Genomic DNA, 27,515 nt, shown 5'->3' with positions numbered 1-27,515 from the left:
AGGTTGGATGGCCCTGAAGTTGGATATGTCAAAGGCCTATGACAGAATTGAATGGCCCTTCCTAAGAGGAGTTTTGATGGCAATGAATTTCCCCAGCTCTTTTGTGGATTTGATCCTTAGATGCACCTCCTCTGTTCGATATGCTATTTTACTTAATGGGAAACCTCGAGAATGGTTTTCTCCTCAGCGTGGTTTACGTCAAGGAGATCCAATCTTCCCATATCTGTTTATTTTGTGTGCTGAAGTTTTTGCCGGCTTGATAGAGGAGTAAGTTGCTTTGGGGAAGCTACATGGAATTAAGATTGCTAGGGGGCACCTCAAATTTCCCACCTATTTTTTGCTGATGACAGCCCTTTATTCATGCGAGCAAGTATGCAGGAAGCTGACCAAATTCTTGACACAATCAAAATGTATGAAGTTGCCTCGGGACAAAGAGTCAACTTTGAGAAAATTGAGTTATCATTTAGCCAAAATGTGCCTCAACTAAGTCTACAGATCCGGAATAGGATGGAGATAAAGGATGCGGATGCTCAAGATAGATACCTTGGTCTACCTACTATTATTGGAAGATCGAAGAAGGCTGTGTTCCTAAAAGTGCAAGAGAGACTAATGAGAAAATTAAAAGGGTGGAAGGAGAAGTTCCTTTCAAGAGCCGGGAAGGAGGTGCTTCTCAAGGCCGTAGCTCAAGCCATACCAACTTACATAATGAGTTGCTTCAAGATTCCTGATGGTATATGTGACTCTATGGCCTCCCTAATGTCAAATTTCTGGTGGGGACAAAAACAAAATGAAAGGAAACTTCATTGGATGAATTGGTCCAAGCTTTGCCTACCCAAGTGTTGTGGTGGACTGGGATTTAGGGATTTTAGAAGCTTTAATGAAGCTCTTTTAGCCAAACAAGTCTGGCGGCTGGTTCAGTCAGAGGACTCTCTTTTGTATAAATGTCTCAAGGCAAGGTACTTTCCCAGGTCCTCAATCCTTAAGGCCTCGGTGGGTTTCCTTCCTAGCTACTCTTGGCGAAGCATCTTCTCTGTTATTGATGTCATTAAAGAGGGTTCAAGTTGGAAGGTGGGCAATGGAAAAAAAGCTTCTATTTGGGGTGATTCATGGCTGCCTGGTTCTGGCTCCGGTAAAGTCCTAAGCGCTGTAAAAGAGCTCCCTTCAAATGCCAAAGTAGAAGAGCTAATTGAGGCTCAATGGAGAAGATGGAACATTAGCTTGGTGGATAGGATTTTTCATCCTGTTGAAGCAGCAAGAGTCAAGAGTATCCCAATTGCTTGGGCTGATAGAGAGGATCTGCTGACCTGGAAACACAACTCTAGTGGTATGTTCTCAGTCAAAACAGCTTATTCTATGCTTATGCAATTAAAAATTTCTGCGTTGGCTTATTCCTCTACCTCTAAATCGGATTGCAAATTTGTTTGGCGATTAAAAATCCCTAGAAAAGTGCAACATTTCTTGTATAGACTGTTGAACAATTCTCTCCCGAGCCAGCAAAATTTGAGGAAATGGGGTGTTAAAATTGAACCAACTTGTCCTGTCTGTGGGGAAAACATTGAAGAAACCGCTACCCACCTCTTCCTGAGCTGCCAGTGGGCTAGACAAGTCTGGTTCCTCTCCTCTTTGGCTATTAAATCTGGAGATGTTACCATGACTATGGACAATTGCCTGCTGCACATGAAAGAAGAAGTAAACGCTGACAATATGGCTCAGGTAGCTATGATCTGCTGGAGTATATGGAAGGCTAGAAATGATAAAATTTTCAACAAGATAGCTCCTGATTCAAGTAAAACTGTGGAGCTCGCGATCAACATGAGAACAGATTGGCTGAGTCATCAACCTCCATCTACTAGAACCAGCTCTGTGCCATCTGATCCTTCTTGGACTCTCCCACCTACTGGTTTTATGAAACTAAACTTTGATGCAGGTTGGTCAGGGGAAATGGGCTCGGGTTTTGGCATGGTAATCAGAGATGATGAGGGGCGTTTTCAAATTGCTGCAACACACTATGAGGATTGCATATTGGAGCCCTTAATAGCTGAAGCTTGTTGTCTTAGATGGGCTCTAAATTTGGCTGTCAATTGGGAGCTTGATGGTCTTGTCGTTGCTTCAGATTGCCAACAACTGGTTAAGGCTTTTCATTGCCCTGCTGATTTCCCCTCTCTAAGGCACATTCTTTTGGATTGCCATCAGATGGTTAATAGTTAGAGTAGATTCTCTTGTATTTTCGAGTATAGGAAAACAAACAGAGTTGCTCATGAGTTAGCTGCTGAGAGTCACTTGTACAAAGACTGCAATTGGTGGGGTGATCCCCCTGTGGGTATCCTATTACACCTGGCAGCGGATTTTCCTGATTAATGAATTTACATTGTTATCAAAAAAAAAAGAGTTAATAAAAGAATGAAAAATCAGGTCATATTAATTGCAATGAGTAATGAAATCTAGGAACTGAGAAGTGCAATCACATACTCATCTAAAGAATCTTTTTATATTAAACATTTTTATACATATTATTAGATCAATCAATTAATTCTATTGAGAAATTTCAAAAAAATCTATAAGACACGATTCGAGCAATTATTCCAATGTGAGCAACATTTTTGGGTTTTTATTTGATTCCAAAAAATTTAATTCAATTTAATTATTATTGAGGCTACATATGAGAATGTGATTCCTCTAATTCTAATTATTAGTTATTTAAATTTTAAAAAAATCAAATTTTAATGTTAAACTTTAAAAAAATTAAAAAATTTACTGTTTTTTAAATGTGATATTATTTTTAATCAAAATTTAAAATCTTTTTTAATTATTGTTTTCTCCGGAACTCCTCACAGCTCAACGCGTATCCGGGGCTTTATTCGTTCGCTAGGCATGGAGGATATGGTTCATGAAGCAACTTTGGGTCCCTCGTTGAATCCCCGTTTGTGTCAGCAACCAGATTGTTTTTCATCCAGAGTTCGCCCCGCTATGGCTCAGAGATTGCAGGTGCCTCCGTTGGGTTGGCTAAAGATGAATATTGTTGATGGGGCTCTAAGTAACACTCTCGTGGCCAGCTGTGGCGGAGTAGTGCTCGATGATGCAGGTTCTTGGAAAATGGGTTTTAGCCATAATCTTGGAGATCTGGCGCTCTCGAATGTGTTGGTTGTCGAACTGTTAGCAGTAAAGTCTGCAATGGACCTGATTGTGAGCCTGGACCTGCCGCGTGTCATGACCAAGAGTGATTCTTTGGAGGTGGTGAAATTGTTGAACGAGGGGGATGTCTCGAATCACTTATATGGGCAGATTGCTCATGACATTTTACAGCTGGTAGATGCTCATGGAGCTATTTCTATCTCCCACTCTCCCAGGGAGTCTAATTGCATAGCTGATTATCTAGCGAAGATAGGGTTATCCCTCCTGTTGGGTACTCCCAACTTTGATTCACCTTTTGGATAATGTCACACCCTGCTTCGACCTCAGAACCTCCCCCTACCCAACTCATATGTCCCCAGCTCCTACCACTTGAGCTAGCCTACGCGGACTAATTCTTTTTTCAATAGATACAAAATCAAATTCATAAAAGTTATTACGAAATTAAAACTTATAATAATTTATTAAATTTAATTCATTTAGAGAATTATAATTTAGTATCTAAATATTAAAGCTACCTATTTCATCTTAACCTTATCACATTGTGTCAAAAATCTTAAACTTATAACATAAAATACTTTTAAAATTATTATTAAATTATATTTTATTCATTTTTAAATTATTTTCTCGGTTCACTAGACGGGCTAAAATAATAATTTTAAATAAAAATATATTTAAAAGAAAACTTTCAGTCTTTTAGACCCTCCGAAAAGTACAGTATTATAAGTACAATGAACTTCTGTTCTGCGTTTCCGTGTGTGCCTAATTTTATAGTGATATTGGCAAATATCATGCTACGACAAACATATAAATATTATAGATGGAATTTACCATCTATGTTTTAATCTATTGATAAATACACCTAAGTGATTTGTTTAAATAGCAGAACTTTGTGTAATATATATTTTTATTTTGTGCAGGCTAAGTCAATAGGTATCAATCCATTTCCAAAATTAAATAACGAAAGAATTGGTTCTAATCACAAATATTCCAAATTATGTTGCTTTACGCTTCCCAGACAGTGATATGGTCTCTATGAAGAATGAAAGGACATTATACTATAATTTATCTTGATAAACTAGTTTGGAGCCAAATATATTAAGCCATATATCGCATAGTTGTGTCTGTCTATGTCGTTGACATAGCAAATGCATGTTTTTTTGTCAAGTTTAGCTTAAAGATCTGCATATCCAGAAGCTAAAATTTATTCTACCATTTATTTGGAAAAACTTTAAAAAAATTGTTAAAGAAAATAAAAAAAAACTGCCGGCCCTTTGCAGAGAACACGTACGTACATATTTGATATAATTAAGATGAGGTTGGCTAGCTATATAAACCATAAAGATTACTTAACCCACTCAAATAGATCAATAGAATTATTTATAATTAAAATATAAAAATTATATTCACTTGTCTTAAATGTGATTGGTTCATCTAGGACAATGCGTTATTTAACTTTTTTCATATGTCATTTAGACAACTCTTACATAAGATTGTTGGGAATCACAAAAATATTATTAAACTAGCTTTTGATTTCGAAACATTTTAAAAGTTATCACATTTTTGTCTTTTGTTTTATGTTTTTATAAATCTAATTTTAGTTTTTTTGTGATCTTTCAATTTTAAAAAGTTGTTGTCAACTTTGTAAGTACGTAATAGTCATTATTGTTGTAAGACATATTTTACCAATATTACCTAGAAGTGCTGGTAGACGTTACTTAGTGCCAATGGTGGTGGTGGTGGTTAGGGTTGTCCATAGGTCAGGTTCGGTCGGTTTCGAGCCCAACCTTCGGTTTTGGTCAATTGAAAATCACCAACAACCTAAGGCCCTGTTCGGGGTGGTTTTTGGTTTTATGTTTTAAATTTTATAAAAACCAAAACTAGTTTCCAGTTTTATAAATATTGTTTTTGTTTTTTGTGGTTTTGAGTTTTAAGAAACTTGGTGTTAACTTTGTAAATCCACAATAGTCACAACAATTATCAACTTTGTGAATTCACAACAATGGGTGGTAGTGGCGACACAATAATAGAGGGGCCAAATAGCAGCGGTGGTAGAGTTTTGATGTTGCCTAATGACGGTTACAGTGGTGGTTATGGTGGTGGAGGGTGGTGGTAGCAGAAGCGACAGTGGTGGTGGTGGTGGGGGCAGTGGTCGTGTTGGGGGTGGTGATGCTAGTGGAATAGTAGTGCAGGTGGTGGTGGTGATGGTGGAGGTGATTGTAGTGGTAATGAAGGTGTGGTGGTGGAGGGGGTTTTACCTGGTGTTCACGATGATGGTGCTGGCAGCGACGTGGTGGTTGTGGCGGTGGCGATTGTGGTGGTGGTGGTTGCAATGGAGTCGGCGATGGTGGTGGAGGTGGAAGTGGTAGTGTTGGAGGATGGTGGTGGTAGTGGCAGCGATAGTAGCGGTGGCGACGGTGGAGGTGGTGGTGACGCACGTGACAATGGTTAAGGGTGGTGGAGGTGGTAGTGGCGGTGAAGGGTAGTGCTGGCGGCAGTGGCACAGGTGGAGGATGCATGTGGAGATGGTGGCGGTGGTGGTAGAGGCAGCGGCAATGGCGGAGATGGTAGCAGCGCTGGTGGTGGTCACGGTGGTGACACGCGTGGAGGATGCATGTGGTGGCGGAGATTGTGATGGTGGCAGTGGTAATGATGGTGGTGACGGAAGTGGTGGTGGCGACAATGGTGGTGAACTGGTGGTGGTGGTGGTGGTGGTGATGACGGTGGGTGATGGTGATGAAGTTACATGTTATTGAAACTAAAAACCATAATCACAAAAACAGGCTAAAACGGTTTTAAAAATTAATAAAAATTCACTTCAGCTCTATTTTTGCCGAACACGTTTTGTTTTTAAAATTGCATTAGAAAACCAAAAACCAAAAACTCGCAACCACCCCGAATGGGCCCTAAGATTTTGCGCCGACCGTGAAGAAGACACGAGTTGCTCAGTTCGGTTTTGGCCTGATCACGGTTTCAGCGGGTCGGCCTGAGCGGATTGTGAAACATAAAAAAAACGTGAACAGAGCAGAGAAGAAGATAAGCCTAAGAAAAAAAAATACTTTTACAATAGAAATCACAGTGATACAGAAGCGAAAATAATGTTACAGATTTTGACAAAGAAAACAAAGCTTCAATGATACAACAAATTACATTTGGATCTTTATTTCTCGATCTTCATCTCTTCATCTCTCGACCAGATTTGGATCTTCGCGAAGTGATGTCTTCTGTGTGAGAGAGAGAAACAAAAACACCAGAGGCGAGGTCGAGCAATGCGATTTCGAGCAGATCCATTGAAGATTTCATCATGCAAAATGCCATGAAAGAGTGGGAGAATGAGAGGTGAAGGCTAGAATTAGTGGTGGGTGGCGCCGATGAGAAGTTCAAGAATGGAGCCACTGCAATCTCCGTTTGGGTGTTGGTGGTGGTCGTGGATGGCTGGCGTGGTGAGAACTGGTGGTGGAGGCTGGCTAGCAATGGTGGTGGCGGCTAGAAGGAACATAGTGGTTGCTAGGGTTTTTTGGGAGAGGATAATGGGTATTTATATTATTAGGTTAGGGTTAGTGGGCTTGGGTTTGCTTTTTTTTATTTATTAAAACCGGTTCGGTCAGTTTGGAGCTTAAACCGGAACTGACCAGTCCAAACTACCAGAAACCGATTTTTTTAACTGAAAAACTCATTTTCTGACCCGACCGGCCCGATTTTGCAAAAACATGATCGGTTTATGCGGGTTCAGTTCAGGCCAGTTCATCTTGAACAACCCTAGTGGTGGTAGATGAAGTGGTAGGGTGAATGTTACATGATGGCGACAACAGCTACTTAACTAGTGATGGGTGGTGGTAAAAGATGGCGGGGATGATTGTTACAATGGTGGAAGGAGGTGAGGTCTATCATTATTACCTAGTAATGGTGGTGGATGTTACATAGTGGCGATGACAACGACAACACTGTTGACGGTGGTGATAAAAGATTGTGGGGATGGGGCAGAAGTGGTAGTGGTGGAAGGTTGTGTGGTAGCAGTGGTGGAGACTGGAGGGTAGTGATGGTGGTTGCAAGGATGGAGGGTATTGGTAATGGCGTAGCGGCGTGTCTAGTGGTGAGAGTAGTGGTGGCGGTGAGTTACATTGTTCCTGAAACTAAAAAACATAATTAAAAAATTTATTGCTTACGGTTTTAAAAATTAGACTAAAACAATCATGAAATTAAATAAAATCTCATTTCAGCACAAGTTTTCCTAAACATGTTGTTTTGAAATTCAAAAACTCAAAATCACCCCAAACAGTCCAGTCCAATGGCAATAAGTGACAATGAGTTTTGAGTTTGTAAATGAACTAATAAGTGATTTGTGCTCACATGCATGAGATTGGCCATAGATGGATGATTTAAACTTGTTAGGAGATGGGGAGACCCTATAGTATTAATGGATCAATATTGAAGGCTATATTTTCACCAAAAATTTTAAGACATGAACTATATTTTGTTATAGGCATATGTTAGTTGTTAGTACATTAGTCCTCCTCAAGGTTCGAATCCTTAACTCTTCCCCCTTCACCCTCTCAAACTCTTATGTCCCCTAGCTCTTACCACTTGAGCTAACCTTCAGGGACAAGACATGAACTATATGGGTTACATCTCTTATGTTGTTCATTATTAAACAATGCAAGACTCTCAACATCACACTTGAGCTACTCCCCGCTTAAGTGTGACTCACCACCACACTTTAGTATGCTCCAATCAGTAAAAGTAATATATTAACAAAGTCGTCCATGCATGGTCATCTCCATTGGCTCTAAAACCACTGCTAGAGATACCTTGGGGAGCCTATAGTACCAATGTGCTAACGTTGAAGTCATCTCTAAGATAACAATATGTCATATCTCCATCCAAAACTTTAAGACATTGACTATATGAGTCACATCTCTTAAATCATCATACTTGAATTACCCGATATCGTGGTCAGGGCTGATTGGAAAGAAATAACTGGAACGAGTTCTATATTGCTTAGAATAGTAAAGGAAGAGAGAGGTAATAATGATATATATATATATATATATATATATATATATATATATTGATTCAAGTCATATTCTTACAACATGCACTAGCTGGAAATCCTTTAAGCTTGTAACTGACTTTCTTCTTATTCTCAAATCTTGTCTTAGAGTGTAGTGAGGTTGGAGAGTTAAGATTGAAGATGAAAATGAAGCGTTGAGACTCATATGATCTATTTTATCTTCATATATATGGGCATATGAAACTTGTTTTGACGTATATGAGAACGAAACACATATTAAGGGTGTGATTAATTTTGTTGATTTTTAGAAAAGTGAGGGTTATTTTTCTATTTTACCCTTTAAAGTATGTGTTATCTCTCCTCATTTATTATACTGACAAGGGCATTTGTTGTAAAAATATCATTTAATGCTCTTTTGAAATGCTAAGTGGATAGTTAAATAAGAAAAAAAAAATTTCAAAATGGACAATTAAATAGAAACGGAAGGAGTAGAAAATAAGTCAAATTGACGAGTTATTTAATTATGTTTTCCCAACTTGAGGCTTCTTGATACAGTCACTCACTTGCTATATCTAAAGGGACATAAATTTTGCACGATAGGGACACTCTTTTCGTCCTTATCACCCTTGTAATTAGATGTATATACCTTCGTATTCAATTACTTACTTGCCTTTGTTTATTCACATAATATATGGCTGTTGAGAGAACAGAACACATGCACTATCCAACCCCGTTCGACCTTATGTTTTTATTATTATCATCATCATAACGTTATTATAAGGCTCTTCCATTTGTAAGGCAGCTGATTAATGCATTATTCTGTATACCGATCGAATAGTATCAATACAAACAAATACCTAGTAGTACTAATTATAAGAGATATCATCAAATGATCCAACAATAGTCACGAAGTTTCATTCATGATAAAGTCCCCTATAGGTTAGCATTTTTCTTTCAATTATGTGTCATTACTCATTATGTGTAATTTTCAGTCGTTGTTAATGGGCAATTGGGCATAGACCTGCCTGTTGAGCCACCATATGCAGTACAAGAAATAAAGGATATTAATTAGTTATGTTCCAATGCTGAAATCAAGAAAATAACTCAAGACCATGGTAATCCGCAATGGTGGCGTATATTAATCAAGTTATAAGATTCGTATATGTGATCAACTCATTTGGACTTTTCCCGTAATGACCGGTGGCCAAAAGACTTTTGAGGTAATAGATCAATTCATTTGAATTAATAAATACCAACAAAATTAACATGTGGTTTAGCATAGCTAGTAAATAGTTATTATTTATTAGACTCGTTAATCACCTAATTATGGGTCCTTCTCGTGAATGAAACTTTGGATTTGACCTTATTAAGGGTCCTTCTCGGATTTGGACTTGAGAGAGAGATGGTGGTGCTTGCATGGTGGTCCTTCTCGAGCAAGGTGGGGATACATGCAGAAGACACTACGACGCTTAAGTAAGTGAGAGATGTAAGAGAGAATCTCAAAGTCTTAAAGATCTCAAAGGTCATAGAATGAATATTGTATTAAGTAAATATTGAACAATGACATATGTATTTATAAGCTTGGGATTTGTGGTCACAGCCTCTACAGGTCATGTGGAAGCCTTTATGAAAGACATGTCAGGTGCAAGGTTGGCGACAAGTCGCCTTACATAAAGGTTGTGGCCTCGGCCGTTGCAAGGTTGTTTGGCTGTTTGTTGAGACAGGTCAATTCTTTTCTATGTCACTTAGTATTATTTTTTCGCTTTCATACTTTCTAATGGGTATCTAAAATAACTCTAAGCTAATTACAAAAACTTTACATAATTATGATCATTGTATGATTAATAAATTTATTTAATACATCACATGAAAATACTTTGTTGTTGTTATTGTAATTTAGAACTTGTATACTGCTCTTGTTGGTTTTCTAATTGGAACTTGGAATAATTTACCAAAATGGAACTTAACATCAAGTTAAACAGTTGTAAGCAAAGTTAGGCATTTGTAAAGGTGAGTGGTGTGAACAGAAGTTCGATTCCAAAAAGAAAAACATTTGTTGAAAATGACAGCTACAATTTTCTGAACAGATGAAAATATCTCTCAAAGCCCAAAAAAAGTTAAACAAGTCGCTTGCATAATATTTATCTTTAGGCCATTAAATATATTTTAAAAACTAATTTACTTAATAAAAACGTTTAGTGGTTAAAGAATAAATTAAATATAAAAAAAATCTTAAAAATATTTAATCAGAAGGATTTCTATATTTCTTTAGTTATAACTAAAAAATAAAAAAAGGCAAGATCAAGAAATATGATTGCATATATGTAAAATTGCTTACTTGATCTGCTTATACTGATTAAATTCTTGAGTTAATAATTATGTTAAGATTTTTTTATTAAGATAAGTATATAACAAGTGGCTTTAAGAAATGAAAATATGAGAGGAACCATTGAACAAACCACTTAATGAAAATATGACGTTGGATTAAATTTTATTGATCCAGACATTTGTTAACAAACCACTTAATGGATTGCTTTTACTTTTGTTTTATATACTTCACTTCCAGTTCTAGACAGCCATAAAGTGGTTCAAGTGCTAGCATTCAGCGACCAAGCGAAAAGTTAAAGATTGCGCGTGCCTTTAGAATCATAGAAATCCGAAACAGTGATCATTTTTCAACAAGGAGAAACTTTTCGTGGCATCATATGTTCCTTTCTTCACATTTACTCAAAGATGAACATCGAGTAGTATAAAGTTAAACACTTTGAGTATCCTCCATCCATGCACGCATTAAAAATCTAGAAAGCTCTAAAGAATAATTTATGGGTAATCTCAGAATCACCAATTTCTGGTGGGCCAGTTCCATCCAAAATCTTAACTAATGGATGTTTAACAAAATTTCCACAAGTGATTCTAAAACCAAAATCGGTTATGAGGAAAAGATTCTGAGAAGTTTTTGAATGTCATAATTGACTACGAGGAAATAAAAACTGATTCAGACATATCATTTCAGCCTTATTGGATCTATCTCACATGCTTAAACTTTCTTTATAACTTGTGACATTAAGACAGCAAAAACAGGAATTCTATAAGCTATTCGCAACCGTTTTCTCTTATGGCCAAACATGCACAAAAACAGATTCAGAGGTGGATTTTTCATTTGCTACAATTGAATGATGCAAGAGTCACAACACCCCACGAACTAAACTTTTATTCGATTCATTCTTAGCAATCAGGATGACCCAAAAACTTAAACACGATAAGATATCATTATTACAGCATATGATGATGACATTCGGATCAAGAAATGATGAGGCAAGCCTCCTAAATTGCTGGTGTTCGAAAGGAAGAAGGAATCCATCCACCATGATTGTGAAAGATATCAGCATAATTTTGAATCTGTACATGTGATAAAAGAGTAGCAGCCTATAACCCTGAATCATGATAAAAGTACACCCCCACAGAATGGAAAATGGGCAAAACCAAGAAAGAAAGTCTTAGATGAAAAACCAAAGTACCAAGTTGCAATCTCATCATTTCAGCTGTGGCACCAAAACATTCAATTACTGATCTGAGAATTCAAGTTTCCAAGCCTTTGTACGAGCACTAAAACAACGTTTAACACCAAGCCTCACTTTCTACCCGTTGCTCCGGTTCGTGGCTTACCTTTAACCTCAGATTCCTGCTCACATGAGAAAAAAGTTACACCTAAACTCTTCAAGTTTGTTCAATGTAAAATTTGGAGGAAACAATAAACTACCCAATCCCGTGTATGAATGCATTATGCCAAATGAAGGAATTAAGTAAAAACTAAATTGAATGAACCATCCGTCCACTTGCTTTTTTTGTACCCTCTGAAAAGTCTGTTAATCAGGAAATGAAAGAATATATACACAACAAAATCTTTTGAACAAGTGTATCATTACTCCCTTCTCTTTTCTTAATACATATAGGAATATACACACCAAGTAAGGGATGAGATTACAAGTATACTTAATACATATTACAAGTGTACTTCCCATTCTGTTTCATTCCTTTATGTTCATACCAATAAGTTGAAATATGTTCACAGGATGATTTTTCAATTATTGTAACAAATATAAGGGCGTTGCTCCACTATCCATTAAAAATAGGAGGGTATAGTACCATTTAGTTCATTTTTTAGTATATAAAGGACAAGATTGTAAATTTAAAAAATTTTATTATGGAGAAACATGATTAAAAGTGGAACCCCTTCACTTTTAGAGGGGTACCAAAGAAATTGCATGCATTCACGGAGACACGCAGGCACAAGTGTACCTGAGGTAAGTGCAAAAAAATGTTGGTCTTTGCTGTAGCTGGATTGTGATTTTCTGCTCCTTTGCTCCAATCATAACAAACCTACAGACATGCATAAGATTTAGAACCAAATTAAAGATAATTGAATTGAACGGTCACCATCAATGTGTACGTAAAGGGCAAGCGAAATTGTAGCATGTTAAAACCATATTCATGGAGAACACAAAATTATGGAGTTCTTCTCTTGACTGGAATCAACTGATTACAACCACCATTTCATATGGATAAAACTGACAGTTTAACCCGGTCATATTATTCGAGTGGCAGATGGGATTAAGGCAACTCATTCCATATTTTGTTTTCAAGAATGCAGGCACTGGGCAGAGTATACATGCATCATAAGTCATCCTATGTTTCAATTCATTAATTAAACAATTTTAATTTTCAATATTTGTCAATATCTCATTTCTCTGTCAGCATCCAGCTGCATACAAACCCTGTTGGTTTTCAAAATATTATAATTATTTAGCGTTTTTAGTGTCTTCTAGGGAGGCATGAGGCATCATACTAAATAACACTAACTCTCCAATATAATTAATTTAAAAAAATGGCAAGGACGACCATGGAACATGGATTAGATGCTGAAGGCTGGTGGGATAAGAATCCATTTAAGGAATGAAGAAAACATGATGTTTCACAAAATGGGGCTGATTGACATGTATTCAAGATTTTGAAAACATTCTGATCATGTGAAATGTATTCAAGACTCTGAAAACATTCTGGTTGCGCGTTTGTGTCTAACTTGCATTATTAATTGTCAACATGTTGAGAAGCATCATAAAATGTTCTGGCATAGTAGAATATTTAACATAAAAAATAGCAGACAATTGGATCATATAACTTGTCTGTATAAATGCTGTGTGTCATGCCATGCATGCATAAAGCATGGGTCAAGTGTGCTACAATGCTAGAGAGCGACCAGAGGAGTAAGACTTAAAGAGGTTAAATATGCATATCAATCAGATCTTACACACTGACAAAAATGTAGTTTATCCTTATTTTTTGAAGGCGAACTGAAATTGAAATGCATAAGCAAAATTATATAAAACTGCATACAAAGTAAAATAACTGGTTTTCTAAAACAGCAACATAGAACATACCGCATAAGCATATATGGAACCATCATTATTGAATGCACTGCAAGGTATGGGCTGACTACACCTTGACATAGCCTACAAAACACATTAAGTAAAAAGACAGTAACACAAATAACTTCAAAATGAAAAATGAAAGTGCAAAGAAGACGATATTATTACTTTGTAGATCTTGATACATGATTAATACAGTAATTGGTGCTTTTAAGAACCCAGAAGAAACACAAACATCCATATCTGATGACTAATATATTAATCCTTCCATTTTAATGTAATTACAGAAAAATTAGAGAATGAGTGCCCCACAGCACCACCTAGATAAAAATACTACCTAGAGATGAGACTAACAACAACAATATCTTGTTTGTGACTGGACATAACTGCGCTCAGCCAAACATAGTTAGTTACATACAGATGAATCCTATGAAACTGCCATGAACTAACTCTCCCAAAAGGTTAAGATGTTGAGTGAAGAGTGAAGACACATGAAAGGCCTTAATCGGTTTGGGCAGCTAAGGTGCGAGCTTCGTCACCAGATGCCTAATTGACTCTTGAGTCTTGAGTGGATAATGCATAATGCCATGTGTTGGAATTCAACTTTTTTTATTAGAGCAATGGGGGCAATAGGGATTGAAATCTTGACCATTTGGTCAGAGGCTATGATACCATGATGAAATTCTAGGGCTTAGTCTTTAACGTCTAGAAAGTGTAAAAAATAATACAGGGAATAAAATTGTGTTCATATAATATATTGAGTTTGATCTTACAAAAGAAGAAGTACAACCCTTATTTATATTAATGATATACTCTTAATCCTAATATAACAGGGAAACTAATTAAGACTTGCAATACTAACTAAATAGAGAAACAAATAAATATAAATAAGGAAACAAAGAAACTAGTACTAAACAATAATCTAAATTATCTTAAATTACTCTAAGATATGATCAAGAGACAAGATATTATAAGATATCTTTTTTATATTCTAACACTCCCTCTAAAGCTAAAGATTGATTAGCTTCAAGCTCGTTACAGTTAAAGGTCTCGCATTGTATAGAGATATAGCAAACTAGTCCTTATAAATGGTAGAGAAATCATTAGAGTTAGGTCTAACTTGAAGTCTAAAAAGGTATCGGAGTCTATCCTAGATTCATTTATTGGGCCACCCAAAGATATCCATTCCTGCAAACTATACACTCCAAATGTCCAGGGCTGAGCGTGAAGGGTGTGTTAAAGGTATCACATTGACTAGAGATATGGACAAAATAATCCATATAAAGGGTAGAGCAATCCTCGCCCCGAACTAGCTTTTGGAGTAGAGTTAGGCCTAACCCAAAATCTAATAGTTACAAATGTATCCTCTAGAGAAAGAAAAATAACGAGGGGCTTGACTTGAATGTTTATCTAGGATTGTCGCAAAGCCAAACTGAGTCTTTAGGATTATTGCAGGGTCAGTTGATCCGGTGAACAAAAGTGGTACACTGCAGTGAACTAGGGTGAGCCAACAACGATACACCCAAAAATAAAATAGGGCTGCAACAGCAGCAAACATAGTAATCACAAAAAGAAACACCAAGACAGAACCAGAAGGAGTTGACGACCACAACAGAAGACGCAGAAATGTAAACAAAGGCCAGTGGCCAGTGAGGTGGTGTATGTACCTCATGTGTCCCTGTAATATACATGAGACTACATGTGATTGCTTCTGAGACCGAACAGGTGTCACCTTCGACACCCAATGATAGCAAAAAGCGTGTCAACACTTATAGAGGCTGAATCCCTAAAAACAAAGGATGAAGGTGAGGACATACTGAGGACAATCGAGCAGTGGCTTCTAAGACAACTTATGATGGAACATTCGATTCTTTAGCCCTATAGAGTGGAATAACGCTAACAACGGTAAAGCCCTAAAAAACAGATAGTAAGAACTGGACCAAACTCATGGTGATGGCGTATCGCTGGTCAGCATTAATAGCAATTGGAACCTCAAAAACAAGTAGGCGAAATAAAACATAGCACCTTGAAAAGGCGGGACAACAAGAATCAAACGGATTGTTTTTCAGGGGGAAGAATGACATTATTATAAAAGAGTTCCGAAAGATACTCAACAGCGTATTAGTTAAAAGACAAGTCACGGAGGATGGCACCGCTTTGATACAAGACATGAACCAACTATCTCAAAAGCTAAGTTGTTGGATTAAGATATATGAATGTTTTCTATTATATATCTAACTGAATAAAGGTACAAAACTTTTATTCTATAAGGGAAAATTACAAAAGTGTGTTTAGCAGATTCCAGAGATCAGTTAGTGAGGAGAGTTTTAGAGAGAAGCAGGAACCTTGAGTCTCTGTTTACTGTCCTTATCCCAAAAGTTAAAAGCACCATCAGATCCTGCAGTTGCAAAAGTGTGATGTACCTGAATGCAACCACATAAACTAAGATCTTACACAAATAAAGATTCAAACCACAACTTTCAAACTGAAATTAAACTAATTTTCATATCTATGGTGTATTACCGGATGGAAATTTAAGGAATTCACTGAATATATCTCATTATTTTCTCTATGGCATTTAAAAGTAAAATTCTTGCTTTGTTGTGCATCATCCAGGTGATGTACTCCAACCCTTCCTTCTATTGAACCAACCTATAGAGAAACAATAGTCAACAACAGTATCAGCAATATAATTTTTCAGAGTTCAATGAATATACAGCAAGGATTTGACCAAAAGTGATAACAATAACACCAAGAAAACTTCAATAGGAATGCAAGTGACACCAGAAACTGTTTAAATTGAAAGAAAAGACAGCATTGACGGTGTTTGGTTTGTTTATGAACAAAACAAATACCAACAAGGAAAAAACAGATATAAAACTCAATTTATGGTTTCTATATGGTTAACTTTCAATAAATACGGCCTCAACATTGTCATTTGATAGGATCCGTCGAAAATCCTTGTAGCAAATGATGCTTTGATAACCCAGTTGGTCTAAATGCTTTAACACCTATGTTCCACATAGAGCATCCTCGAGCTGTAGAGGCTCTTCACAGCGTGGAGATACAAGCTTCAAACCAAGTGGAGGATTGCCCCACATCATCACGGTGATGAAATTAAAAAAAAGAAAAGGGCAAACAGTTAACACTTGTATGAGTATTTTAATGTAGGTGACAAGTGAATACATACCAGAAAACCTTGCTGATCTGGAAAAGCAGCAACACATCTTGTCTGATACTTCAGGGGAGATACAATTCTTTTGTACTCAGTCTGTTGGGATTTTGACAGTGCATAAGAAAAAATGTATAATGTTGGCATTTATTTAAATAAATTGCTTCTCAAATATTAATATTGAATCAGATCTCCTTAGTGTTTCTGCCAAAATCACAGAAAACCAAAAATAGTAGAAAAGGTGAAAAATATAAACAAATCACATGACCAGTAAACTTGGATAAGGAACTAAACAGTTTTAACAGACATATAAAACCATGATAGAAAAGAAAAAAGACACTCGAATTCAGTTTGGGTTGAAGGTTCCCTCGGTTCATTTTGAATTTTCCCGAATCTCTCTAATAAATTCCATATGGTTGCATGCTGTGCGAAAAATTCCATATTTTCTCTTACTAGCTGGGGGCTTAAAGATCTAAGATGTAAATTATCCCAAAAGCTCACATGAATGGTTTTATATTATATTTCTAACACATTAACTCCATGGGATAATTGCTTCATGCCTTCATCGCAATATGTATTAAAAAATATTTTTCACCGAATTAAAAAGGAAAAACACGGTTACCAAGACATTTAGAGGCATTAAGTTAATTCATTATAATACTTTTGTGGTACTGAATAATTTAACTGATACAGAGTTTTTCCTTGGTGTGATTGTACTGATTAAGTTCAGATGATCTGGATCTAGTTCCTGTGAAGTGCAAGTGGAAATTGTCGAGAAAACCATAGTTCAATTGGGTATAAACTGCCGATTACATTTGTTTAGAGAAAAAGCAGATAACGCATGTTTTACATAATGTTTCTAAATTATAAACTAGCACCGATGTTGCTCCAGTTGGACACTGATAATAGACTTTCTAGTTGAAATTTCATCTCCTAATATTAAATTCCCAAATTACATTCTAAAGTAAATTATGAAAATTTTGCTTACGAGACTACAAGCATTGACACTATGAAATTTATTTTAGAATAAAATATCACCTGAGGATTCTGCAAGTTGAAGACAACAAGATTTCTATCAGCAGTCCCCACAACCATCAGAGGATGCTTCACTGAAATTGCATAACAGCGATCAGGGAGTTGTTGAGTGTGCACTGGATTGGACTGCCTAGTATCCCAATACCTAACATAAAGAAAATAAAGCATGGAATAAGGATATAAATCTTCAATGTAATCCAACATAGACCAAGGAACTAGAACAGAAATGCATTTTCCCCACCAAAATAATAGAAGATTTCATGGCAGCTATTGCAGTGTATCTCAAAGAGACAATCATAAACTTCATAAACATATAAACAAACAAAAGAAGAAAACAACTCATTTGTGAAAGTTTCCTATCAAGAAACAATGATCCCAATAATTTAAGTCGTTAAGAGAAGACTCACGAATAGACTTGTAATAACAAACTTTCTCACACAGAAGCCCTTTGAAATTGAGGTGGAGACAATGCAAACGTCCACCACTGACTAGCACTAAAATTCCACTTATTTAGAAGAAAGAGGGCAACGTATCAAACTCTTAAGAAATTGATCATAGAGGTTCTAATATTATATCACGAACTAACAATCCCATAGCTTAAGTTGTTAGGTTAAGAACATGAGTGGTTTTATTTTATCACATCTCTTAAAGAGGCTCGTGTAAGAGGTTGTTGTATTTGAATCGTGGACAATGCACTAACTCACTTTTATTATGTTCTGAAATTCAATTTTTTATTTAGAAGAATGGAGACAGCAAGGATTGAGCTGCTTACCCCTTGATTGTAAAGGTCCTTAAACAATGTCATGAGTCAATTAGCCCAAAAACTTAATAAAATGGTTTTATTACATCTACTGACACCTCCCATTCAGCAATTCATGAAAAGATAAAAATAAAGTGTTCGCAATGAAGCCATAAATTCCGAGCTATACATGTTCATATAGAATATTATAAATGCAGCTCTGTGTATTACACTGCCAAAAACATAAGCACACTACAATATATCAAACTTAGCTGTGCATTGAATAAATAGGCCACCTTACCTACATGTTAATGGAAAGATGTGACCCAAACATATAGTTTCTGTAACCCTAACACAGAATTAGAAATTTTTTACAAGATCATGAAATGTGTTACTTTTTTCTTGCCTAATTTATACAGATTCCCTATTACATTATAATGTTATGTGATTTTGCTTTTTACAGTGTTGTCTACTCGCTAAAATAATCTTCATATGAATTGGACTATAACTCGTATATGCTAGAAAGGACACGGAACGCAATCATGCCTTGAATTCGCATTGTTACCACAAAACAAGTAAGAGTCTAAGACTCTATACACTGTAAATAATGTAAGAGAATCAAGAAACATACTTCACGGTTTTGTCCCAACTTCCGGTGGCTAAAAGGCTAATTTCCGGTATCCACGCAAGATCTTTAATAGGAGCATCATGCATGGCAACAGTCACTGGTTGTCCACCCGACAAAAGCGGCCACATCTTGACCTGCTTGTCACAGCCTCCAGAGAAAACTGTTGTTCCATCATCCTTCCAAGCAGAGCACAAAACCTTCAACAACAAGACAACCATCCAACACCACCTCAGTCTCACAAAATCGTAAAAAGAAACCAAGTCTTTCATTTATTTAGTTAGAAATTGAAATTGATTACTGGTTGGTCATGAGAAATTGAAGCCTTGGGCGTAGTGTTGACAACATTTCCATTCTTTGAAATCTCCCAACACCTAACCTATTAAAAAAGAAGTCATCAATCAAATTAGGGTTTGTTGTTGAGCATTGACATGAATGAAGTGCAGTACAAGATAAAGAAATGAAGTGAGAAATGGTAAAACCTGGTTGTCCCATGAAGTAGCGACGAGGAAATTGGCTTTGGGACTGAAACAAAGACTTGAAACAGAATCGGAAGGTGGTTGTGCTACCTGCAAAATTGGAGGATTGAATGAGAGTGAAACCTTGAATCAAATGCAATCAGATTGAACAAGAATCGGTGAGAGCATTACCTCGTGCGATTTGTTTGGATTTGTGTTTGCGGCACCGAAAGTGGACATTGTGATGAAAGTCAGAACGAAGAGGGAGAGAGAGATTGGTTGGAAGGGAAGGGGTGAGCGAGGGAAATTTGTAAGATGGTGGGAAACTGTGATTTTGTTTTGTTAGTTTTGGGGTGGAGTATAGTGTGACTCAAACAAGTGGAGTATATGCTTTGTACGTTGAATGAATGGTCAGGTTTTAGGTCAACAGGTTCAACATTTTCTATTGTAGTTTGTTTACCATTTCCTCAAAATAAAACTATATCAATATTTATATTTTTTGTATAAATTAAAATATATAATAATTTTAATAATATTTTACTTTTATTATTTATCAATTGTTCCCAAAATAATTAAATTTTATTGTATAAAAAAATTATGTTATAGGTGTGACTCCTTCAAGATAAAGACCTTGTTTCTAGAAGTATAAAGAGTGTCTCGTATTCTGTTATGGAAATTGTGGGTGACGATGTTTTTATTTTGGATAGGCAAATGTTAGTTGTTAGTAAATTAGTTCTTTCACTTGTACCAAAAAAAAAAATTAGTTCTTTCACCAAGGCAAGGTTTGAACTTTTGCCTCTTCACCCCACCCCCTCACACCCAACCACTATGCCCCCTAGATCTTACCAATTGATAAAGTAACCCTTGATGTTGTCATGAGGAAACTGACTCTTATAGGGTTTAAGGTTTAGGGGGAGGATGAAAACTTTCCTTGGGAAGATGGGGATTATCATTTGGTGGAGAATCGGTGGTACAAAGAGGTAGAAGAAAGCTAGGGTCTTCGATTCTTGCCCGGAGATTCTTGTGTCTAAGGTGGAGTTTGATGGTTGGTGTAGGTTAAGCGTATTGATGCATGTTATGGAATCTCTTCTTTTGGCAGTGCGCAGGAATATACAGACTATTGAGATGCCCTGGAATTATTATTTGTCGCACCTCCACATGAAGATGATTACAACCATGCACTGATTTTAGGGTCCTTGGATGGTGGCAAATCATTACTTGATTGTTTAGAGACATCCTTTTTTCTTTTTCGAATGATAGAGAGGTAAGAAGACTTTTGTTTGGATTAAGATTTTGAACATTCCTATTGAATCGTATAACCATAAACTTTTTGCACACATTTGTCGAGTTAAGAGAATATGTTGATAATTGATCACCTAACCTCTATTCACTCCATGTGAAGTTTTTCTTGTATTCCTGTAGAGATTAATTTGTTAAAAAAGTTAATGCCCATAATCAAGGTTATGTGTTTGAGTCCTTAATCTTGAATATGAAGAATTACGCTATATTTGTTTTAATTGTCGCAAGTATGGTGGTCGTCGTAAAAAACTCTCCATGGAATCGTCAGTGAAACCGACCTTGAGTATTGTAGAAACTAATGTTAAGCAGGGTGAAGAGCCAACGACGACTCGCTTAGGTGTTCCGACGACTATGGTTGATGAGAAGGAGGTGATGGGAGAGATACAAGTTGAGCTAATGATCAAGGATGTAGGAGTGGTTGATGGGATGTAAGAGGTTAAGAAGAACCTCGAGGAGAAATATGAGGAGGATTTTATTTGGTCCTTGAATGTTGGAGAAAATGAACAAGTCTAAAGGGTCATGTAACTTGATCAAAGACTTAACGACTATGTATTTAGTTTCCTTGCTTATTTTAGCGAGGAGTCAAATCAGTGGTGAGGTCGGCGATAACAACTTTGATATATTACACGACTATTTAATGCACGACCGAGCACGACTTATAGGAATGCAGATGATATTGCAGTTTTAATGCTTTTAAATTAAATTAAAACAAGTTTCAAAAAAAATTAAAAAACAACGAAATATAATGAAAAGCATGATTCGACGGTCATCACATGTGTCGTCAAGTGTCGTTCGAAAATTAGTCGTGTAGTTTATTATTTCCCTGTCGATAAAGTTATTGGGAGTTTGAGCAGATGGTTCTACCAAGGTGAATGTAGTTGATAGAACGATTGATATTTAGTGTTCGGGGAATCGTAATTCTTGGGCTGTCACGGTAATTCTCATATGTTTCAATGATGTCACTAGGTCTTTTTTTAATCATAGTGAACTTCTCGAGGTTGGTTGTCCAAAATTATTACAATCCCAATGAGATATAATCAAAATAAAAGAGAATAATGTATATTTTTTCCAATCATATATAGATCTGCACTTTTTTTTATTTATTTAATGTAATTAATAAACGTGACACATCTTTAAGATATAATAATTTTTTTATGAGAAAAAATCGATTCAAAATAAAGAGATTTTCCACATCTTTTAAATTTTTTCGAAACTTAAAAAAACATACTCCATAGTATATCTTTTAATTTGATTTCCCATGATTTTAAATTTATGAACCTTATTATCTTCAAAGTTACCTGTCCATTAAACTGAAGACAACTATAAAAACATAAAGTCAAAAGTAGTACGTGAATGAAACTAGATAGCCAAGTTCTGCCATCCACGTCATCATCTTCAACTTCATTCTCACAACAACAAGAAATCGCATTACCCTCTTCTCTCATTCACACACACACACACACTCTACCCTCCACCACCACCCGTTGAATTTGGCGCCTTCTGCTTCTCAGTTTCCGGCGACGACGACGTTTCCTCGCCGGATTCGAATCGGAATCATCATCATCCCCTCTGGATTTCTTATTGAAGATGAGACGCTCTGCAGCCAAAAAAACGGGTCAATCCAATTCCACCCCTTCCGTCAATTCCTCCGCCGCGGATCTCTTCCGCTCCGGTAATATAATCTCTCCATATTCCAATTTCATCATTAATTGATGTTAATTAAGCTTGTTATTTGCTTTGGGTGTTTTTTTTCCTCTTATGGTCACGTTAGTTTTTTTTTTTTTTTGATGATGATGCCTGCAAGCTACTATTGGTCTTGTTTTTAAATTTTTAATGAAAAGATTATATTTTTGAAGAATATTCCTATTTTATTTTGTGGGGTTGGGAAATTGGGTAGCTAGTTAGGTAGGTAGAAGAGGACTAGTGTGATGGGAGAAGAAGCATAGTAAATTAGTAATGCATGCTCAAAGAATTGTGGTCTTGAGAGGATAAAGCATGGTAAATTTAGGTAGCTAAAACTGATTGATGATTCAACTAATCAAGCGCCGAGGAAGGAGGCTCAATGAAACCTCTTTAATTATAAGAATGGGCGTAGCATCGATGCATCAAGAGTTGCATCTACTTCGATTGCTATCTTTTCAGAACATGAAAACTGAAGCCTCTGAACCTGCTTATATTATTTGGAAGTGTATTTGTTGTTTATGATGACCTGTTTATTTTTTTTTTCTAATCTATAATGGTATCATGTTTGTCTATTGGTCAAAACATAATCAGACTGTTATTTATAAACACTTTCGGAGCGGGTAATTAATTGTTCGATGTTCTAATCTTTTGTGCATAAATTTTCAGCTTCAAGTAAAGCAAGCTCAAAGGAATCGGAAAGAATTGATAGTCTGTTTTATTCATATGCCAATGGATCTTCTAGTTTGATTGAGTAAGTGTGCTTCATTTGAGTAATTCTATCGTAAATAGCATTTTAATTTTCTAAATTCAAATTTCAAAACTAGGACATCAATAGCATTCAATTAATGATTACTTACGGTTGAATATTCGTTAAGATTTTCTATTAGTCTTATCTCATATAGATAGAGTTAAGATTTGTTTCTCTATTTTAGATTAGTATCTATTTAAATAGTGTTGAATATCCGTTAAGATTGATTTGTTACAAGATTAAACCTAAGTAAGCTTTAGCTTGCGGGGAGGGGTGAATATCCGTTATGATTGAGTTTGTTATTAGTCTTATCTTATAATCTGATAAAATATTTCTTGTGTATATTTCATTTATAGACATAACAAAGAGATAAAAAGAAACTAAATTTATCTCTATTTTTTTAAAATACAGATAGATTTAGATAGATTTAGTTTCTTTTTATGTCTTTGGTATGTCTATAAATATTGTAGTTTAGAGTCAAGTATTATCAATGAAATATACACCATAAATATTTTATAAGATTATAAGATAAGACTAATAACAAACTGAATCTTAACGAATATTCAACACTCCCTTCAAGCTAAAGCTTACTTAGATTTAATCTTGTAACAAATCAATCTTAACGGATATTCAACACTTAATGCTGTGAAATTAACTGTTATAGCCCATTTAATATAGCTAGATGAGTTTCAAAATATCACAAGCTGGTTTTACAGAGTTATATGCATGGACAAAATGATATCAGGGCTAATTCTGCAGTAGTATAAACATGATAACAAAATAAGATAATGCTTGATATATATACAGTCAGTGGTTAATAAATTCTCATACTATTAGGATTTGGTACAAATAGTATAACCAAGTTAATAGCATATATGACTATCTGTTATGGCTCTACTACCCTTCTGCTTTTCCACCTTCTTCTTCAACATCTCACTCATTCCTCATGGAAAAACTCCTAGCCTGAAGCTAATTTTTCCCTCACTTCCCACTATTTCAACCCTTTTCTTTCTCCGTGTCCACCACCAGATCTGCCATGATCAAGCAATTGGATAGGGTTCCACATGTGGTTGAAGTTACAAACAGATACCAATGTTCTTCTCTGCCATGTAAATTTGTTCCTGTCCTTGGCACTTGGCACTCCCCTAGATGCATTGAAGCCTACCAATAACAGTGGCATAGACTAGCATGCAAAACTAGTGTGGAGGTCAAGAGCTCAGGAGCGGTGTTTCTCTAGCTTCTTCTCCCGTGCTCTGGCATGGCCGCATGGCAGACTCTCCTCTTCCCTGCTCCTTGATCTTCTTTTTCTTTTTTGTCCAGTTAATGCCATGGATGGTGGTTTCTTTAATTGGATAGAGTCCTGGGAAAGTTTAGGAATTATTTTGAAATTTATTCTGCTTTAGAACTCTATAGGTTTTAGTTCAAGGGAATTTTGTGACGATTAATGTGATTTGATTCAATGCAAGTGAAAGTTATTCAGTTGAAATTTGGAATATTTTTAGATAGGTTTATGAATTTTTGGTTACAGATTTTGGTATCCAGGCTTGAAATTTTGTTAGCCAACACATGTCTATGAAATTTGGCAGTTGTCCAATGTTGATCTTGGCTGAGGGAAAGAGTTAGGGTATGTTTAAACCCTGGGTCATTGGCACATTTTTCAAAGCATGGAGATGTGAAGGATGGATTTGTTCCTTCCATAAGAATGTCTGTTTAAGTGCTTGCCTATGAAAAATCACTCTTAGAGCCATGGTGACTATGAAGTAGAGGACAATGTTATCATGTTATGATAGACTAATAGAGTGATAGGAGTAAAATGTTTTACTTAATTTGACTATAATATTATCAGGTAGCTGCACAAAACACTTCATAAGACATCAATCGTGCATGCAAATAGAAAACAAAGAAACTAAAATATCAGATGAAGAAGAATAGATGTGTTTTAAGGCCAGAGCTTCTTGGTGTATAAGTGACTTCTTTTTTTTCTTCTCTTGTGCATATTAGGTGAATGTATTTACATTTTGAAAGGAGGTTCATTATTATATTTTTGACTTTTGTTACAGCCCAGAAGGAATTGAAACACTTTGTGCTGATATGGAGATAGCCCATACTGATGTGAGGATCTTGATGCTTGCATGGTAAGCTGCAGTGCTTTAATTAATTGTCGTTTATTTCCATATTCTTAAATTATCTTAAATTTGTCTTTTTGGATTTGATGAAGACTAAATGTAACAGGAAAATGAAAGCTGAGGAGCAAGGATATTTTACCTTGGTATGTAAATTATCATGTCCATTTGTCATAAACTTTATTCTGCCATTACAAACACATGTATACATTCAAAGGCACAAATATAATCAGAAACTGAAGTATCTTTTATGTTTGATAACAATCATGCAATTTTGGCACTGTCTTTCTTTCCCCATCCTTATGCTGAAATTACTTTCATATCCCACAATATTTATAGGATGAGTGGAGGAGAGGCTTAAAAGCACTAAGGGCTGATACAGTTAGTAAATTGAAGAAGGCCCTTCCAGACCTAGAAAAAGAGGTATAATTATCTAAGTGATACTCGTTTTGATTACTCGTGAACATGGAAATTGTTATTTATGCTAGAAATATTTTGAGTTGCTAACTTTTTAATTTGCACATCTAATGTTGAAGGTCAGGAGGCCATCAAATTTTGCAGATTTCTATTCTTATGCTTTCCAATATTGTCTAACAGGTAAACTTTGATGTGATTTTTTATAAATTAATTTGAACCTTCAATTTTTACCTTCCTTTGTTCATGCATTATAATTTCATCTATTTTTTTCCAATTTTTTCAGAGGAGAAACAGAAAAGCATTGACACAGAGAGCATTTGTGAATTACTTGCTCTCGTTTTGGGTTCAACATTTCCAGCCCAAGTCAACTTATTTGTGGAATATTTGAAGGTGAGTAATCGGTATCACATATTGTTTTAATTCTGACTAATGATTCTTACATGTTTTTATTATTTGATGGTAGGCTCAAGCTGATTACAAGGTCATAAACATGGATCAATGGATGGGATTTTTCCGGTTTTGCAATGAGGTAGCCTCTTTTTCTGGTCCTATGCACTCATCTCTTACGGCACCCTTTGCTTTTCACTGAAGCACATAAGATGAATACACATTTGTGCTTTCTTTGGATTCATGATTTTGCTATTTAAATTGGAATGACTGGAAAATTCTAATCTCTTCCCAGATAAGTTTTCCATCACTTAATGACTATGATCCTGATCTTGCCTGGCCCTTGATCTTGGATAATTTCGTTGATTGGCTGCGAGCAAAGCAAACGTAACTGGTATATTTCAGCCCTGATTCTCTGTAAATCCATGAAATGTAGTTTTCCAAATTTGCTTTCTGACCTATGCTAATTGGTTTGTTGGCAGAGCACTCCTTTAGTTAGAGGAACTGGCAGACTGCTATATCAGACAGCTGGGATGCTTAAGGCTTGTTTATTGTACTTAGCATGTTATTGTAATTCTGTTGGCCCAATTTCTTAATGGGCATTCTAAACAAAAATTATTGTTACTTTTTCTTTATATTTTCCATTTCATCCCATAGATGCAGTTAAAGGCTAGATACAAGCCTGTACTATCTTGACAAAAAATTAGCTTGTAATCTTCAATCTTTGGTCATCATCAATGCCGACATCTTCTATCCTATTCATATCATTCACAGGAGAACTTTTACTGAACTGAGACTGGTCTTATATTGCATCATCATACACATGTTTTTTAAAAGAAAAACTCATATTGGAGTGTAGGTTTGTTAGAATCCAATTGCAAGGTATGGACTTGAATCCCACATTGAAAGTATAGTTCTCTTAAGGAAAACATGAGTTAGTGATTCAAACGGCAGTAAAACAAAATGTAGGAGAGATTTTTCACCAAAATTATTTTTTTGAAATTAATTTATATATAAAAATTCAATGGAAGTAACAAAATAAAATAGAACAATCGATTTTTCATGATGGGTTATAAACTTAATTAATTTTTTTTGAAGGAAGGATATAAACTTAATTATAGGGTGTCCTTATGTGCTCATAATTATTTCTAATTTTATATCGTTAACAGCATCATTATAAAATGTTTGATTTTTTTTTCATATAACATGTGTTGCTGATGCTAAGAAATATTCTATATTCTACAAAAAAAAGGGTTCATTGTC

At 35.8% G+C, this 27,515-nt stretch overlaps 4 protein-coding genes across 4 annotated transcripts; 3 read left to right on the top strand and 1 right to left on the bottom strand.

Annotated features, from left to right (window-relative positions):
* The first annotated feature begins 1,555 nt into the window (after positions 1-1,555).
* LOC130742561 (uncharacterized) lies at positions 1,556-2,405 on the top strand. Its single transcript, XM_057594654.1, has one exon. It carries the CDS (start codon positions 1,651-1,653, stop codon positions 2,206-2,208), a length of 558 nt encoding a protein of 185 aa, XP_057450637.1. The 5' UTR covers positions 1,556-1,650; the 3' UTR covers positions 2,209-2,405.
* Positions 2,406-5,131: 2,726 nt separating this feature from the next.
* On the top strand, positions 5,132-5,581 carry LOC130744682 (uncharacterized). The gene is made up of 2 exons (XM_057596847.1): positions 5,132-5,207; positions 5,322-5,581. Exons 1-2 carry the CDS (start codon positions 5,132-5,134, stop codon positions 5,579-5,581), a joined length of 336 nt encoding a protein of 111 aa, XP_057452830.1.
* A 5,759-nt stretch (positions 5,582-11,340) lies between these two features.
* LOC130745758 (protein RAE1) lies at positions 11,341-19,974 on the bottom strand. The gene is made up of 11 exons (XM_057598129.1): positions 19,788-19,974; positions 19,620-19,706; positions 19,439-19,516; positions 19,144-19,337; positions 17,777-17,918; positions 16,757-16,837; positions 16,090-16,218; positions 15,912-15,989; positions 13,579-13,650; positions 12,440-12,520; positions 11,341-11,822 (listed from the first exon to the last, which is right to left on the bottom strand). The coding sequence occupies exons 1-11, from the start codon at positions 19,833-19,835 to the stop codon at positions 11,772-11,774; spliced, it is 1,041 nt and encodes a 346-aa protein (XP_057454112.1). The 5' UTR covers positions 19,836-19,974; the 3' UTR covers positions 11,341-11,771.
* Positions 19,975-22,247: 2,273 nt separating this feature from the next.
* On the top strand, positions 22,248-27,019 carry LOC130745757 (uncharacterized). The gene is made up of 10 exons (XM_057598127.1): positions 22,248-22,566; positions 23,244-23,328; positions 25,386-25,460; positions 25,558-25,594; positions 25,788-25,871; positions 25,985-26,045; positions 26,149-26,255; positions 26,329-26,394; positions 26,548-26,646; positions 26,735-27,019. The coding sequence occupies exons 1-9, from the start codon at positions 22,482-22,484 to the stop codon at positions 26,641-26,643; spliced, it is 696 nt and encodes a 231-aa protein (XP_057454110.1). The 5' UTR covers positions 22,248-22,481; the 3' UTR covers positions 26,644-26,646; positions 26,735-27,019.
* Positions 27,020-27,515: the final 496 nt, after the last annotated feature.

Source organism: Lotus japonicus, chromosome 3 (genome assembly GCF_012489685.1).
Source record: "Lotus japonicus ecotype B-129 chromosome 3, LjGifu_v1.2".
Lineage (NCBI taxonomy): Eukaryota > Viridiplantae > Streptophyta > Magnoliopsida > Fabales > Fabaceae > Lotus > Lotus japonicus.
The sequence above is the reverse complement of the archived record's forward strand: the minus strand, read 5'-3'. Positions and strand labels throughout refer to the sequence as shown.

Excerpts from the sequence above, each read along its gene's own strand:
- LOC130742561 (XM_057594654.1), top strand. The coding sequence starts at position 1,651 with ATGACTATGGACAATTGCCTGCTGCACATGAAAGAAGAAGTAAACGCT.
- LOC130744682 (XM_057596847.1), top strand. The coding sequence starts at position 5,132 with ATGGGTGGTAGTGGCGACACAATAATAGAGGGGCCAAATAGCAGCGGT. Across the intron at positions 5,208-5,321 it reads TTTGATGTTGCCTAATGACG|GTGGTGGTGGTGATGGTGGA; the intron begins GTTACAGTGGTG and ends ATAGTAGTGCAG.
- LOC130745758 (XM_057598129.1), bottom strand. The coding sequence starts at position 19,835 with ATGTCCACTTTCGGTGCCGCAAACACAAATCCAAACAAATCGCACGAG. Across the intron at positions 15,990-16,089 it reads ATTCCTTAAATTTCCATCCG|GTACATCACACTTTTGCAAC; the intron begins GTAATACACCAT and ends GGTTGCATTCAG. Across the intron at positions 12,521-13,578 it reads GTTCCATATATGCTTATGCG|GTTTGTTATGATTGGAGCAA; the intron begins GTATGTTCTATG and ends GCATGTCTGTAG.
- LOC130745757 (XM_057598127.1), top strand. The coding sequence starts at position 22,482 with ATGAGACGCTCTGCAGCCAAAAAAACGGGTCAATCCAATTCCACCCCT. Across the intron at positions 22,567-23,243 it reads CGCGGATCTCTTCCGCTCCG|CTTCAAGTAAAGCAAGCTCA; the intron begins GTAATATAATCT and ends ATAAATTTTCAG. Across the intron at positions 23,329-25,385 it reads GGATCTTCTAGTTTGATTGA|CCCAGAAGGAATTGAAACAC; the intron begins GTAAGTGTGCTT and ends CTTTTGTTACAG.